At 38.3% G+C, this 14,658-nt stretch overlaps 1 protein-coding gene across 2 annotated transcripts; it reads right to left on the bottom strand.

Moving 5' to 3' along the window:
- Window positions 1-300: 300 nt before the first annotated feature.
- On the bottom strand, window positions 301-12,836 carry mmaa (metabolism of cobalamin associated A). 2 transcript variants are annotated; one of them, XM_042485471.1, is made up of 7 exons: window positions 12,758-12,836; window positions 11,403-11,820; window positions 9,713-9,835; window positions 8,323-8,493; window positions 7,217-7,302; window positions 6,034-6,183; window positions 301-1,421 (listed from the first exon to the last, which is right to left on the bottom strand). In XM_042485471.1, the coding sequence occupies exons 1-7, from the start codon at window positions 12,770-12,772 to the stop codon at window positions 1,122-1,124; spliced, it is 1,263 nt and encodes a 420-aa protein (XP_042341405.1). In that variant the 5' UTR covers window positions 12,773-12,836; the 3' UTR covers window positions 301-1,121. The 2 variants fall into 2 exon arrangements, with proteins under 2 accessions (XP_042341405.1, XP_042341406.1); XM_042485472.1 differs by having other exon boundaries at window positions 12,751-12,813.
- Between the last annotated feature and the right edge of the window lie 1,822 nt (window positions 12,837-14,658).

Below are 14,658 nucleotides of genomic sequence, written 5' to 3'. Positions count from 1 at the left end.
GCAGCTGCACTGGAGTTATGAGTGTGTGACTTCTCTTTGTCTTTAATTCTCTGGTGGCGTCCAGGAGTGCAGTGCATTATGAAAGTAATTCTGAAAATATTAAAGTGTGTTTTGCCTGAATTAGAAGCAGCCGACTCATTCTGGGGATATGTAGCACTGACATTTCTGGCTCCAGAGTGCAGGGAAAAATATTTCATTACATCTTCGACAAATCTCAGGACTAATATTCGTAGAGGTAACATTAATCACTCCCCCCTTTTTCATATCATGAGCAAACAGAAGGAGAGAGAAAAGCTTAGCCAAACTGTACTGACAGATTTAATATTATTCACTTATCCAAGTAAGATTCACATCATTCTTTTAATACAATATTCAACTCAGGAACACAAATAGTGAATAAAAACATCTTTTAAGTCCAGTGGTTTCAAAGGGACATTTGTGTCCGTGGCAGTTCTACAAAAGAAACACCTGACCATAACAAATCCCATTTCTCTGAGCTTGATTCTTTCATTAAAACTTTCCTTTCTGGGTTTTAAATAGCGTGTATTATTGACCATTGTATGATCAGGGTGGGCAAAAAAAAAAAGCTTACTGCAGATTGTACTCCCACTACAGTACTTGTCACATCAATATTTATGGCAAGAACAAGTCACTGTTTCACCATTTAATAACCGTTGGTAAAAGTGATGGGTATTGTGCAAACTTCAAGTGTAACAGCATGGCCTTTGCAGACCTCTGTAGTGTTTTTGTCCAAGAAGACAACTCCAGTATCTGATTTAGAAAACCAGACTGTTGCCACAACATCTCACGGCAGCTTAAATGTTTCATTTTGCCGTCCACTGTCCAAATGTGGAAGTGTCTTGATGCTGACGGTGAGAAGTGTTAGCTGTCAGCACTCTTTTCCCACTCCTGTCTTGGATTAAAGCATGCAGAAAGTTTCAGTGGAGGAGTGACTTCTTTCTTCAGGTATTTTAAATTTCAAATTAAGTCTTAAAAGAGCAAGACTGCTTCTTTTTGCTCAAACCACAGAGTCAAGGTCACATATTCTCACTCTGTCCTGGCTTTTCTAGGCATTAAGTGGCCTGATCAGCCGTCCTTCTCAAAAAGTGCAGTCCCACTGATTACAATGATGATGATGATGATGATGAGAAGGCTTTGAGGAGCAGGTCAGCGGCCAGGCCTGGGGAGATGGCTCCTGTGGTGACCCTCTCCTCAAGGTGAGGGAGAGTCTCTCTGACACTGGGGTGATTCTGGAAATGGCAGAGGACGTTCTCCTGGATCAAACTCCACATCCAAACCTTCTGCTGGGCCCTCCGCCGGCCCTGCAGTTCACCGCTGGCTAACATGGCGTCCCGATATGACTCCATTTTGGCCCAGACCTCTGGGATGCCCTCACTGGTGTGTGAGGAGGCACGCACCACCTGAAGAGGGATTCGGGGGGTGGGGGGTTGTGAAATGTATGTATGAATTTCAAGGGTCCCTTTACCAACAACCAGACCGATCTGAAAGTGTCACCGCACACACAGCAAACTGCCCTCCATACTTTATCCTGTATGAAAAGTTTGAAGTGGTGCATGGACTTTTGTTTTATATTTAATAATCTGAGCCTCCATTAAGCCACTTTGTCAAACTCATGGAAATTACCTCCAGGAAAACAAAAGGCAGCTGCCAGAGGCGACTGTACTGTCCCACTCAGACGCTGCAAAAGTGGACAATCAGCCTTTTCTGTGAGAGCAGCAAAACTCTGGAATACTCTATGAAATGCACAGTGTACATTTTCTTCATATTAAAAGAATACTTCATCCACAAAATGATCATTTGTAAATCCATTAGTCATGCTGTGTTACCTTGAATTTGTGAAGAAAATGTTTTTCTCGCATGCCTACACCGAAAATGGTGAACATATTGATTTATTGATTGCTCAATACTTCTTTCCAAACACATATATTTTCCCTAGAACCTTAGTATTGGAGTCTGGCTTTGAAGAGGGAATAGATACAGTAAGTTTTACTTTCCGTTCAGTTTTAAATGGTAATGTTTTAGTGAAAAAGTATGTGTTTTGGAAGTACTGAGCATACGACTGAATAAATGAAACTTGGACTACGCTGCATTAGTTTTGTGAGTTTGTAAACACATTTTAAAAGTTTTGCTGTTGTTTAACATATACATAATCAATAAATAATATTTTTTTGTAGAAGAATGCAAGAAAAACAACATTTTCACTTCACTATTTCATGGTTCTAAAAGTATTTATGTTATTAATAATTACTATTTATTTGTATGAAGAAGAAAAATCAAAGTTTAAATTCAGTCTTAAGAAACAGTGATTGATTTAACATTGCGTCTAGCGTAATGCTTGTTAAAAGGACGATCATTTTGTGTCTGTTCATAACTTGATTGTTAATGCAGTGAAATAAGCTGTTTTGTTAGTTGTCTTTATGTGGCTATTGTGTGTTTAACTGAGTATAATTTTGCAGCGTGTGTGCACCACAGGAAGAAAAGCCAATGCATATGTTGGTGCTGATGGGAATTCTCATAAAAAAAGAAAGTATACAGCATTTTTTTAAAAAAGAAACTTAAAATATGGTTGAAATCTTTTCTAAAAGATACTGGGAGCCAGTGGAGTGAAGCTAAAACCAGGGTAATGTGCTCAATTTTCCTTGTTTTGGTCAAAAGTCTACTTTTGTTTTCTCTATTCACTGTTTTGGGAGGACAGGCATTACAATAGTCTAATCAGTTTGAAATAATAGCATGGATACGTTTTTCAGCATCTTGGTGGTATGGGAACCGCCGTACCTTTGCAATATTTCGTAAATGAAAGACAGCTGTTATGGTCACCTTTTATATGTTTTGTGCGAAACCTAAATCTGACTCAAGAACAGTACGAGGCATGTTACTTCTGATTTAGGACCCTGATATGCAAGTTTGCTAGACAAGAGATCTCTTTTAGCTTTGGGGCCAACTAGGAGTATTTCAGTTTTGCTATCATTGAGCTTTAAAAAGTTATTACATCCATGTTTTTTCACAGCAGCTATTCCAGTGGTTGGGGAGCAAAGGGCGTGATCCTCGTCAGGGTCTAATGAAATGTATTTCTGCGCATCATATGCATAGCTATGAAAATTAAGATTATGTTCCCTGATGATATTTCCTAGGGGCAGCATATACAAGGAGAAAAGAAGTGAGTAACATTGAAAGGCAAATCATATTTATCTGATGAGTAATCTCCAATGGATACAAAAACATTCCTTCCTACAAAGTAAGATTTGAACCAGCTCAAAACAGCCCTAGACAGCCCAACCCAGCGTAACCAACCATGTGTATTGTTTATGAGCATGTGAACGATTAAAAAGACATCTTAGTTTCAGTAATACACTGCATGTAAAACAAAAAAATAAAAAAAACATAAAATTTCCTACTGAAAGAAAGACTGTTCCTTCTATATAGCAAATCAGGAAAGTGTTGGTTTCTTTTTACAAACTCATAATTTAAAGATGCATTATTTTTGTTTTTAATAATACAAATGAGCATTTTGCATATAGTAAATTGCAGCGGAGTTTCTGCTTTATCCATTTTATGGGTTTAAGATATTTTTGTGAAGCACCTCCTGTATGTAGGAAGCTGTCATGTCTGTCACTTTACTAACTGTGCGAGGATTTGTCTCCTTAAAACACCTTGTTCACAAAAGCAGCAATCTGGGGATAAATGTCACATATGTGTTTAGTTCAAGTGACTGCATGTCTCTCTTCAGAGCTTGCTGCAGATTCAAGAGCACATGATGAAATTCAGGGTAACATTCGTATTCACAGGAGTTCAAGCGCCCATAAAACTGCTTTTACAAAAGTTAACCTTCTGTTTTTTATCACTTTATTAAACATCTGTGTGAATAAAAAAGAGAATAGGGAGTTTATAGGAGGAGGGACAAGAGCAGACCTCAGTGCTGATGTCAAACAAACCCCACAGATACTAAACAATCTCCAGAAGGCTAAAGTGTAATCAAATTACATGTATCATTTGGAGATAATTTGACATCAACTGGTAATCGACAAAGTTGAATGTGACAGCCTGATAAATTCTGGAGGCCTGTGATCAACAGCCAATTATGAATCCTCTAATTGCATCATTAAGTTAATCATTTTACAAGGACTTGATTTGACTCTGATGCAAAAACAGGAAATCAAACTTTGTGAGACTAAACGTACTGCACATTTGCTCATTAAGTTCTTTAAATGGCTAAAAAAAAAACCAACAAAATACCTCTATAGATGTCAAGTCATGCTGATAGGTTAGGTTGTATTTTTCCATGTTTTAAGATACCACTTCTGTCCAGAAACGCCTGTACAATGGAGTTGAATATACTTGTGTTTGTTTTGCTTACAGCAATTAAATTCTGATTTAAAAATTACTTCCCAAAAACAAATGTTCCCATTTCTCTGGATCCACTGTGTATAGCTTTCACTGGAAATACCTTCTCCTGGTTAATTTACCTTTTACAAAAACTGTAAGAGGGGTAACTGAGAAAATATTTTTTCGTAACTTGGGTCAATTGACCCTATAAAGGGCTACTCCAGCTATTCAGCATTGCACTTTTTTAGCACTGAAGAACGTGCAAGAGACGAATCAAGCTCAGAAAAACACCTGATCTTACAATCACCATAAATAAGCGCCTCTCAAATATCTTTCTAACTTCACGTAGAGTCTCCATTCAAAATTTGTAGCCTCCCAACTCAAACTAAGATTAGGAGTAAGTAGAGTAAGTTAGTAAAAGTTTATTTATACAGCGCTTTTTCAAAATAGGGTTACTAAGTGCTTTGAAGTTACAAAAACTGCAATAAATAAAAGGATCTGAGTAAGTATTTAAAGGCAAGTAAAAATTGTTGAAGAATAAATGAGTGAGCAAAGAGATTTCTGTAATATTATCAAACAGGAAAAAGATTAAGTTTCCATTAAGCAATTGACATTTTCAATTTGTCAAGAATTTAAACTTTAAGTAGAGCTGAATGAACTATTTTGATAGACAATATTTTAAGTCTTCTTTAACATGAGGATATTCTGCTTTTCTGTGTTTTAAATTGTATTCGGATGAATAGTCTTTGGATTTTGAACTTTTTTTTCAGGCAACAAGGCATCTGAAGATGGATTCCTGGACTCTTCAAACTTTGCTATTGTTGTGTAGTTTTACATTTTACGACATTTCACAGAAGAAACAATTTATCGATTGCGAAAAGAACTGTTAGTTGCAGCCCTAATTGTGGTTTATCATTAGGTCCCAAGATTTTTTTCCCACAGTATCAAGAACATAGAAATCATAGTTGCATTCATGGCATGCCATTCACGCTTTACGTATTCATGCAGGGTTAGGTGGACAATACGAGGCAGACCGACAAAGAGGAGAGACGGCGAGAGACTAAATCATAGATAGTGCTACTTTCAGCCAAGCAGACAGACACAAAGAGGGCAAGACAGCAAAAGTAAAGATAAATACGGAGAGGAGACTACGAAGAGCAGACTATCAGCTTTTATGTTGAGCGCGCAGGCTTCTAATCAGTGAAATGCATGACACAGCAGCCGAGTATTCAGAGCAGCAGGAGAAGGGGATGGGGGTGAGGAGAGGGGAGTGGGAGGTGGGGGTGTTTCCTGGCAGCTTGCCCAGTGGGCAGATGCTGCATTGGGCTGGGAAAACAAAGGGACAAGGCTAGGCAGGCGGGTGAGCTGGGACATGCGGGGAGAGGTGAGACACTGCAGTACTGAAACCATGATGTCATGACATCATCATCATCATCATCATCATCATCATCATCACAATCACCATCCTCATCATCCTCCTTCCTCTTCCTGGGTCAGCTGACCTCTCAGTGGGATGGCTTGTTGGGTCCACAGAGCAGTAATACTTCTGCAGCAGCAGCCCAGTGGGTCAAATGCTAAACGTTTGTCAATTATGCTTTTTTGTTTTTTTTAAACGCCTAATCATTCTGTTGTTGGCTCCCTCCCTCACTACACTACCTACACACACTCCCTTAAGAGACGCACACACACCTTAGGGTTCCAGGACTTGGACTGTCTCCTGAGCAGCTTGAGTGCGCTGGTGTATTCAGTCTGTATCCTCCTGGCTGGCACCACCAGGTCTCCATCCGACTTCGTCACCACCACCAAGTCGGCCCTCTCAATGATGCCCCTCTTGATACCCTGGACAGAGATTTTGGCATTAAACAAGGAAGGTCATTAACTTCTCAAAACCCTGTAAATAAATCTGATGTCTAGACACCTAATCTGCTGAGGGATCTGTGCACAGAGTGATGGATGGATGGAGCAGTGGGTGGCTGCCAGTTCACTTATTTGTTATTCTGATATTGTTGCTTTCGATCCATCCTTCACTGCTGTCAGCTTCTGATTCAAAACAAGGAGAAGAGTGGGAGATTACTTGTGACGGTTATTCTAAAAAGTGCCATTCACCTGTTGAGAAGTAGTTTCAGTTCAGGTCTTTGTACACAGCTGGTGACTCGAGGTAGTTCGAGGCAGAGGTGTTATTCTGATACTGTTGCGACACTGCTTTTCTTGTTTTAGCTGAATAACATATGTTTACTGCATGTGTTAGTTTGAATAACTTTCATGTTTCTTTAACAATGTGTTTCATTTAAGATATAATTACCATAATTGATATAAATGCCACTTGAGCTGTCCAAAAATAATCACCATAACAATAATGCTAATGAGTTTGGCTGATTAAGCCATAAATCTAGCTAATTAATAAATACATTAGCTTACAGTTTTTGTCAGCATGCTCATCTTTACCTACAAAGGTGGAAACAAAACTACATTCCTCCTTAATAATGTACATCTGTAAATATTTTGTGAGTATTTATGTAGAAAGGTAATCCAAAATGTTAAAATTATGTCATCCCTTTAACCTGTCACAGATTTCTGTGGTGTTAGAATAATGACGGTGGCTCTTCTCCATAAAAACTTTAAACTCAAATATTGTGTGGGCAAAAGTAAACAAAACTTATCTAGAGTATGTATTCAGAAAAAAGCAGTAAATCAGTAAAGAAGAAAGTTTAGTAAACTGTTTAAATACCACGATAAGAACTGTATAACCTGCCAGATTAGATTTAAGCATTCTTCAACCTGGCACATCTTATATTCTCTTTCTTCCAGCTCCTCACAGCTGAAACATCATCTGACTTTGGTAGGCTTGTTGCTGCTCATTTTTTCCACTGACCTGGAGTTCATCGCCCCCTGCTGGTGGAATCAGCAGCACAAACATGTCAACCATGTCAGCCACTGCAAACTCTGACTGGCCCACGCCTGGAAAAAAAAGACAGATCTGTGTGTCACTGAATACGATGTTGGATCAGACAAATCAAAGCAAATCATACAAACGTAAATCAATGATTTACTAAAAATCTTAAAGCTAATCCATAATGAAGAGCCACCAATTTGAATGTTCTTTCAGTTACATCGCAAGTTCATTTAATTTTAGAGTATAGTGAATGAACAGGTTCAATGTATCAAAAAAGATCTGTCATGGGGCGTTGGTGGTTCAGTGGATAAAGCAGGCGCCCCATAAATGAGGGCAATGTCCTTGCTGCAGCAGCCGCGGGTTCAATTCCAGCTCATGGCCCTTTGCTGCATGTCATCTCCTCTCTCTCTCCCCCTTTCACACTACTGATCTTTTGTCCTGTTTAATGAAGGCAAAAATGCCCCCCCCCCCCCCAAAAAAGGATCTGCCATGCCTTCTTCAGAAGTTCAAAAATGCTTCTGAATATTCATGTGCTTCCACAAAATTTCATTAATCGCTCTGAATACATTCTAGCCTCTAAGATGTAAAGGAGGATTCTGATAAACAGGGATGAGTCCCAAACCTCAAAACACTGTTATAATACATTTTTTAGCTAATTTTATACTATATTTAATTTCACATAGGTCTTGGAAGTAAACTGAACATTGATGAAAATGTGGGGTTTGAGACATTTTTGCCAAAGACAAAAACAGGATAATGTTATTCTCACACCGCCATCAAAACATTTGGTATCAATACGCAGCCCTAGTGATGAACATCAGGAAAATGTGATACTCTGCTAAGACAATGAACTGAAATGACACATGGTTTAATATTATGGAGGGATAAGGGAGAAGAAATTTAATGGAAGAAAATATTAGATTTTTGTATTTAAAAAGGTGTAGATTATAACCTAAAAATCACATAACTCAGTAACACTAGGGTTAAACTAGGATAGGAAAGAAATCTCTCATGTAGGTAAAAAGACATCTTATAGCCTGAGAGAAAAATCACTTTGAGATACAGGTGGAATCACAGTGTCTTACCTACGGTCTCTACAAGGACAATGTCATATCCCGCGCCCTCACAGAGAACAATGGCCTCATTAGTTGTTCTGGTGACTCCACCAAGTGTTCCTGAGGCCGGAGATGGTCTGATGAAAGCATTCATGTCCCTGGAGAGTTCAGTCATACGAGTCTTATCACCCATCAGAGACCCTGCAACAAGAGGGATGAGTCAGTGTGTAGCATGAATTTAACTCTTTTCTTTTTTTACTATCAGTATCACATTACAATTTCTCACCTAAATCTATTTTTCATTCAGGGACAGACAACAATATTTTTAAGCACAGACCCCAAATACCACAAAACCCCTAAATTTGGGAGCCAAAACATTATTGGTCTCCCAAATGTAAACTTAGGTAAAATCGTCACTAAAAAAGGAACTCAACAGCCTTCCACATGCATCAATTAATATTCCTGCGATCATATTACATTGATATATAAATGACAAGTCGCCCCTCTAACGTAAATTGTATCGATCTAAAATCTTTTTTCAAGGCATAAATCAACTATATCGATACTAAGAATTTGCGCCTTGAATTTAGCGCGTCAAACATGTGGCTCAACAGTGCAAGTGTTTCACTCGCATTTCCTACTTAAAATAGATGTGCACGAATTGTAAAATGTATTTAGGAATGACACAAAGTAGGCAGGCTTTTTATCTCTTCAGCAATGTTTCTACCATTTCAGCACAGCAATAACTCCACTTTATAATTAAAAATATATTATATTCATAATTCAAAAAAATAATTCATGATAAAGGAGTAATATTACATCTTTGAATTATTTATATATATACAATGATTAGTACTTCTTCCCCATAAACAAGTTTCAAAGACATTGGAATAATCCTTCCTGTGGAAATCTATAGTTTAAGTATCATAAAAAGTGGGGGTTTTTGGCTCTGTGCCTATATTAAGCAATTTCTGTAGCAACTGTTTTCATGCAGGATGAAATAACTTCTAGATGTGATAGAACTATACTACACCATCATAGAAATGTGGTTGCAAGAAAGTGAAAACTAGTGGAGGAATGAATTTTTGAAAATGACAGATTCTTCGTTTTGGTAAAAATAAAATGACTCCCTGTTATTAATTCGATTACTGTAACCATTCAGCAACTGCTATTTAAATGAAAACATGTGGCTTATTGCAGTGGGGATGAGGTATTAGACTGGTTATCTCATGCAGTGATAACCAGTCTCATCCTCAAGAGACACCTGATAAAACTTGGGGGGGCACAGGGGGCCACCTACAGGGGGTATTTAGTGGCCACAGAGTAATGTTTTGTGGCCATGGTTAATACTGAACCCTGGCACTGTAAACACCCAATAACAACTATTCATCAGCAGTGTCTGATAATGATCTGTGTTTACCTCCTGTCGTGCATGATGACGGGTCAACAGCGAGAACTGAAACTTTATGTCCACGTCCTGTCAACATCTTCCCCACCACTTCAATGAAGGAAGACTTCCCTGCTCCTGGAGGACCCGACAGACCTGAGAAATCAACAAAGGGATCGAATCAGCCACAAATGACACCAAGAACTGATTTCTGTGACTTCATGTAACTTTAAAAACAGACTTAAATACAAGATAAGCCATGTAAATCTCACCCCCACAGGTGTGAAATTAACACTGGTGACTAAGCCGATGTAGCTGCTCTTTGAAGAAAAATAAACACTTATCTATCATTGGCATAACAAGATGCAGATGCACTGCTCTCTCTGACTGCATGGCATTTTTAAAACACAGAAAAGGAGACTGACTTTAACAGCTACAGCACTGTCAGTGGGTTACTTGAGAAAATGTGTTGCAACTTTCACTGCTACTGTACATCATGCAGGATGACCACCGCTCCACATGGCTCAATCTAAGAAAAGGTCCTGGAAGCATCAATGATGAATACTAATGAATACGAATATAAAAAATATACCTGCAAAGGTGTATGGAACTACCAATTAATCGGTTTAAAATTCTGTTGCACATTTTGTAGAAACCTCCTTAACATTCAGCAGTGTAAATCACTTCACCTTTAGATTTGGGGTAAATTCTAAATTAGTTTAGAAACTAAGGCACAATATTTTGTTCCCAATTGCAAATGCATCTTGAATTTGCTCCAGAAGTTGAAATACTTTAACTTACGGCATACAACAAATCTACAGTTTCGGGAATAATCAACGTGATTTCTTTCTTGAGGAATATGGGGAACAATGTATGTTAATAAGAAAACTTTGAAATGGAGATTTACAGTGAGGATAAACTTGTTTAAGCCAGCAACTCCTCCCAGCCTGCATTGCTATGGCCTTGTGTCTAAACTTTTTCAAAAGAAGTTCATCATTTTAGCTTATATTGTGCTCACAGGTGCACATTCCTCAATAAAGTTGTGTTTTAGCAAATCACAAAAAATGAACTAGTTTGATTTGACACTCTTCAAGAGGTATTAATTTAATTTCTTACTGCAGTTGTAATTTTTAGTAGTAGTGCTTAACTGCATTATAGCATTATACCAAGGTGTGTTCAGTGTTTTACTGACCCAGTATACAAACACGCGGAGAGAAGACTATTAGCAACACTTCAATATAATGCAGTCCTATACAATACCACCAAATCTACATCCTTAATAATGAACATATAGCTGAATTAACACCTCTCTGACAGTGCCAACAAAAACTAAACAGTGTAATCTTCTAAAAATGTACTCACATGCTTTTGCTTGTTTGATTGTCCTTCAGTGTTTTTTGTCTTTTCCCCAAATGTATCAATTCATTAACCTTTGAATGCAATTTTAATGTTTGCTTAAAGTATTATATTTAATGTTTGTCTGTGACCCTGAAAAGCACTCTGAATTGCCTTATTTCTGAATGCCATATAAAACCTTGTCCATAAAAACTTGCCTAAATGTAGAATTTGTGGCATGTTTGTTGTATTGGACTGCTTTCAAGAGTACAGATGTACATAATTAAGTGGCAAGGAAGTGTTTAGTATAGCACAGTTCCCTTGATGTTGTCTACATGCCCAGCTATATAAAAAAAAACTTCTAGCCACTCTAGCTAAGACCACACACCTACTCTGAAGGCCACCGGCTTCCCCTCATTACGACTCTCTTGCTCCCTCCTATAGGCCAGCACCCTCTGCAGCAGCACCTGGGCCAGCTCTTTCTTCCTGGGATGCTGGGTCTCCACCAAAGTGATGGACTCAGCCAGAGATGCCCGTTGTCCTCCGATCAGCCCTTCATACAGTTTGTCCAACAGTCTCTGCTCAGGCCCACTCAGGTCCTGGATGTGCTGCCTGAGGGCTGTGCTTACTCCCCTCCTGTGATGGCAGCTGTGGCCTGAGAGGGTGAGCTGGGAACAGGTGTGGGGACCCGTGAAGACCCTTTGGTGGAAGCAGCATGTCCTGGTTACTGAGGAGGGGAGGGAGGAGATGTGGCGGAGGATGGAGAAGCTGAACCATCGCATTTTATGGTAACAAATGTGGGGTATCTAGGAGAAATAAGAGGGAAAAGCAATTATTAATTGGTGATCCTCTACATAGCCCACTTTCAGAATTAGTGAAAACTTTATTCTATTTGTGAAACATAGTAAAGTCTCCTTGAATTTTTCACATGTAGACCACATGGAATCTGGTCCAGATCAAAAACTACTATATTTACAAAAGTCAAATAGGCTAAAGCAAAAAAAAAAAAAAGTTGATTTCACTACAATTTTCACATGGAGACCATGTTGAACCATGCCTCTCTACAAAACCACTATACTTAAGACCGTTCAAATCTCAACTAGATTATCCCAGAGATGTTGAAGATTATCTAAAACACAATTCCAGATCTGTGAAACCTTCATTCTATCTGTGATGATGCAAAAAGGCAGATTTCACAGCATTTTGTCACAGTACAGTGTCCCTGTTTTGCATTTTCACAAATACAGTAAAGGTTTCACAAAGTTGAACGCGTGTTTCAGACAACGTAGATGCTTTATTTAAAACGTCTAACATCATTTCACGACAGTCAGAGGGGCAAAAAGCCGAGAGTCGGTCATCAAACTTTGCAAATTACGTTTCCATTAACTCTCCCATTACCTGCTGAATCGGAGGCTAACTTCGGCGTCGGGATTTTTGGAGTTATTAACATTAGCTACAGTTTTCCCGATTAAAATGGCGTGTTTTCTAACCTTATTGTTAGACACTTTGTACTTTATTTTCACGTATTTGATGTCGTGTTGTTGTTGTTGTTGTTGTTTTGCTCCACGCAGCGACAAAACTTGTTGTTTTAGCGGTTATCTTCCATCAGACGTTAGGCTAACGTTACGTTTAACGCGACGTTTGCCCTTCCTGACAGTGAAAATACAGTTGCCACACACATAACTAGCTAATAAAACACTTTACACAAACATTTTGACATTAGAAACCAAGCTGACCTCGTACCTGCTTCGTGGACATGTAACAGTTGCTTCAGGTTAAATCAAGCATCAACGGTTTTCATTCATACTCTTCCTGCTTCCGGTGACGTAGGGCGCCTCCCCCGGATAAGCGGTTCCGTCGATTCATTAAAGATTTAGAACATTTTATAAACTTTATTAATAAATACATATACAACATGTGTCCAAAGCGGAATTCAAATATGTGACACATTTTGAAATAATTTAAGAAAATTGTTGAGTAAAACTGAAATCCAATGATGACAGTAGATGACTTTAGCCAGCAGGTAGCAGCAGAGGTTAATTTCCCGTCAGACTGAGAATTTTTATACCAGTGATCTACACTCATAACATTGTTTTTTCTCCCTTGAAATCATCAAACATTGCATTGTATTGTACGTAGCGATTTGTTTTGACGCTCAGGTGGTTTATCATAACTTGTTTGTAAGTAATACAGCCAATGCAGTGTTAACTGATAACTTTGCACTGTACTTGAATGAAAATGGACTTTGTGTCCCTGTGGACAGTATTTTCAACAATTTGTTTTAACAGTGCTGATAATAAAATATACAGATTGCATTTGTCTTGCTTTATGAATTCTCGATCACAAGCATGTGTTTTTTTTTTCATCATCTCAAGGGCTAAAACACTGAAATGTAAAGAAAGATTGACATACTCATGTTAAAGGTTTAATCATTAAGTATTAAAATTTGTTGAGCACTTATATCTCTCTGTCCATCCATCTCTCTCTCTCTCTCTCTCTATCTATCTATCTATCTATCTATAGATGAAAAGCTGTAGTTCTGTAGTTTTAATTAGAAAAATCTTATCTTAGATCTTTACACTTATGGGATAAATGTAAAACAGATTTATGTGATTACCGAGAATTTTAACTTATTTTACACATTGTACACAAGTTGCATTTTGGGGGTCTGGCGCTGGAAGTCAAGCCTTGGTTATTGGACAAAGGGATTTTTTTTCTCTTTTTTAAAGAACAGGTTGGACAATTATTTAACTTTTGAACTACATTTATACTTCTTGAATGTATTTATTATTATATAATAATCATTTATTACAATTTTCAAGAAAAGGTCTGTCCTGGTCAAAGCTACTCGGACGGGTGTAATTCTTTTTATTTGATGGGCTCTTGGTCTCACAAAGTACATTGCTGACATTAAAATAGTGAGACAACAGTGACCCTTGCTTTATTAAAACAATAAAAAATTGAGTAAGAATTTATAGTGTAATACTGAAAATAAATCAAAAGTAATAATGATTTTTAAAAAAGTACAAAATCGCCTTCTATTACAATGTTTTACAAATCTGAATGTTTCCTGACATATTAACTGACACAGAGACCTCTGTTACTGTGTCTCCAAGCCCTGATAACATTTGGTTTTCACTCGGAGTAAAAGAAAAGGAGACGAATGATGAATTTGCAAATCACAGGGCTGAAACACATCACAGACGAACACTCACCAACATTTCTAAGTCATAGGCATTCAAAGTCTGTCGTCCACCTGACGTGCCTGTCTGTGGAATTTGGGAGAAACATGCAAACTCTTGGGAGGCAGCAGCACTAACCACTGTGCAACCATACCACCCACGTCATGTACAGTCAAATGGAACTCCTGCATGCATACACACACACACACACACACACACACACACGCACGCACGCACAGCTATGTCGGTGATTTCCAGGGGAGCTTCCTGGAAGATTGTTGTAACTGTTCCAGTAGTGTCACAATGTGCCTCATAAAACACAGGAGAACACATCATTTCATGCATTTTCCGGCAATTTACGGGAAAATGTAGTTACGCTTAACATTAGTGCAATTGACTTTCAGATGCACTTGTAATTGTTGTGCTTTCCTAATTGAAGGTCTATGTCCATACACACACACA

Source organism: Plectropomus leopardus, chromosome 4 (genome assembly GCF_008729295.1).
Source record: "Plectropomus leopardus isolate mb chromosome 4, YSFRI_Pleo_2.0, whole genome shotgun sequence".
Taxonomy (NCBI): Eukaryota; Metazoa; Chordata; class Actinopteri; order Perciformes; family Serranidae; genus Plectropomus; species Plectropomus leopardus.
This window is presented reverse-complemented; position numbering and strand designations above follow the sequence as displayed.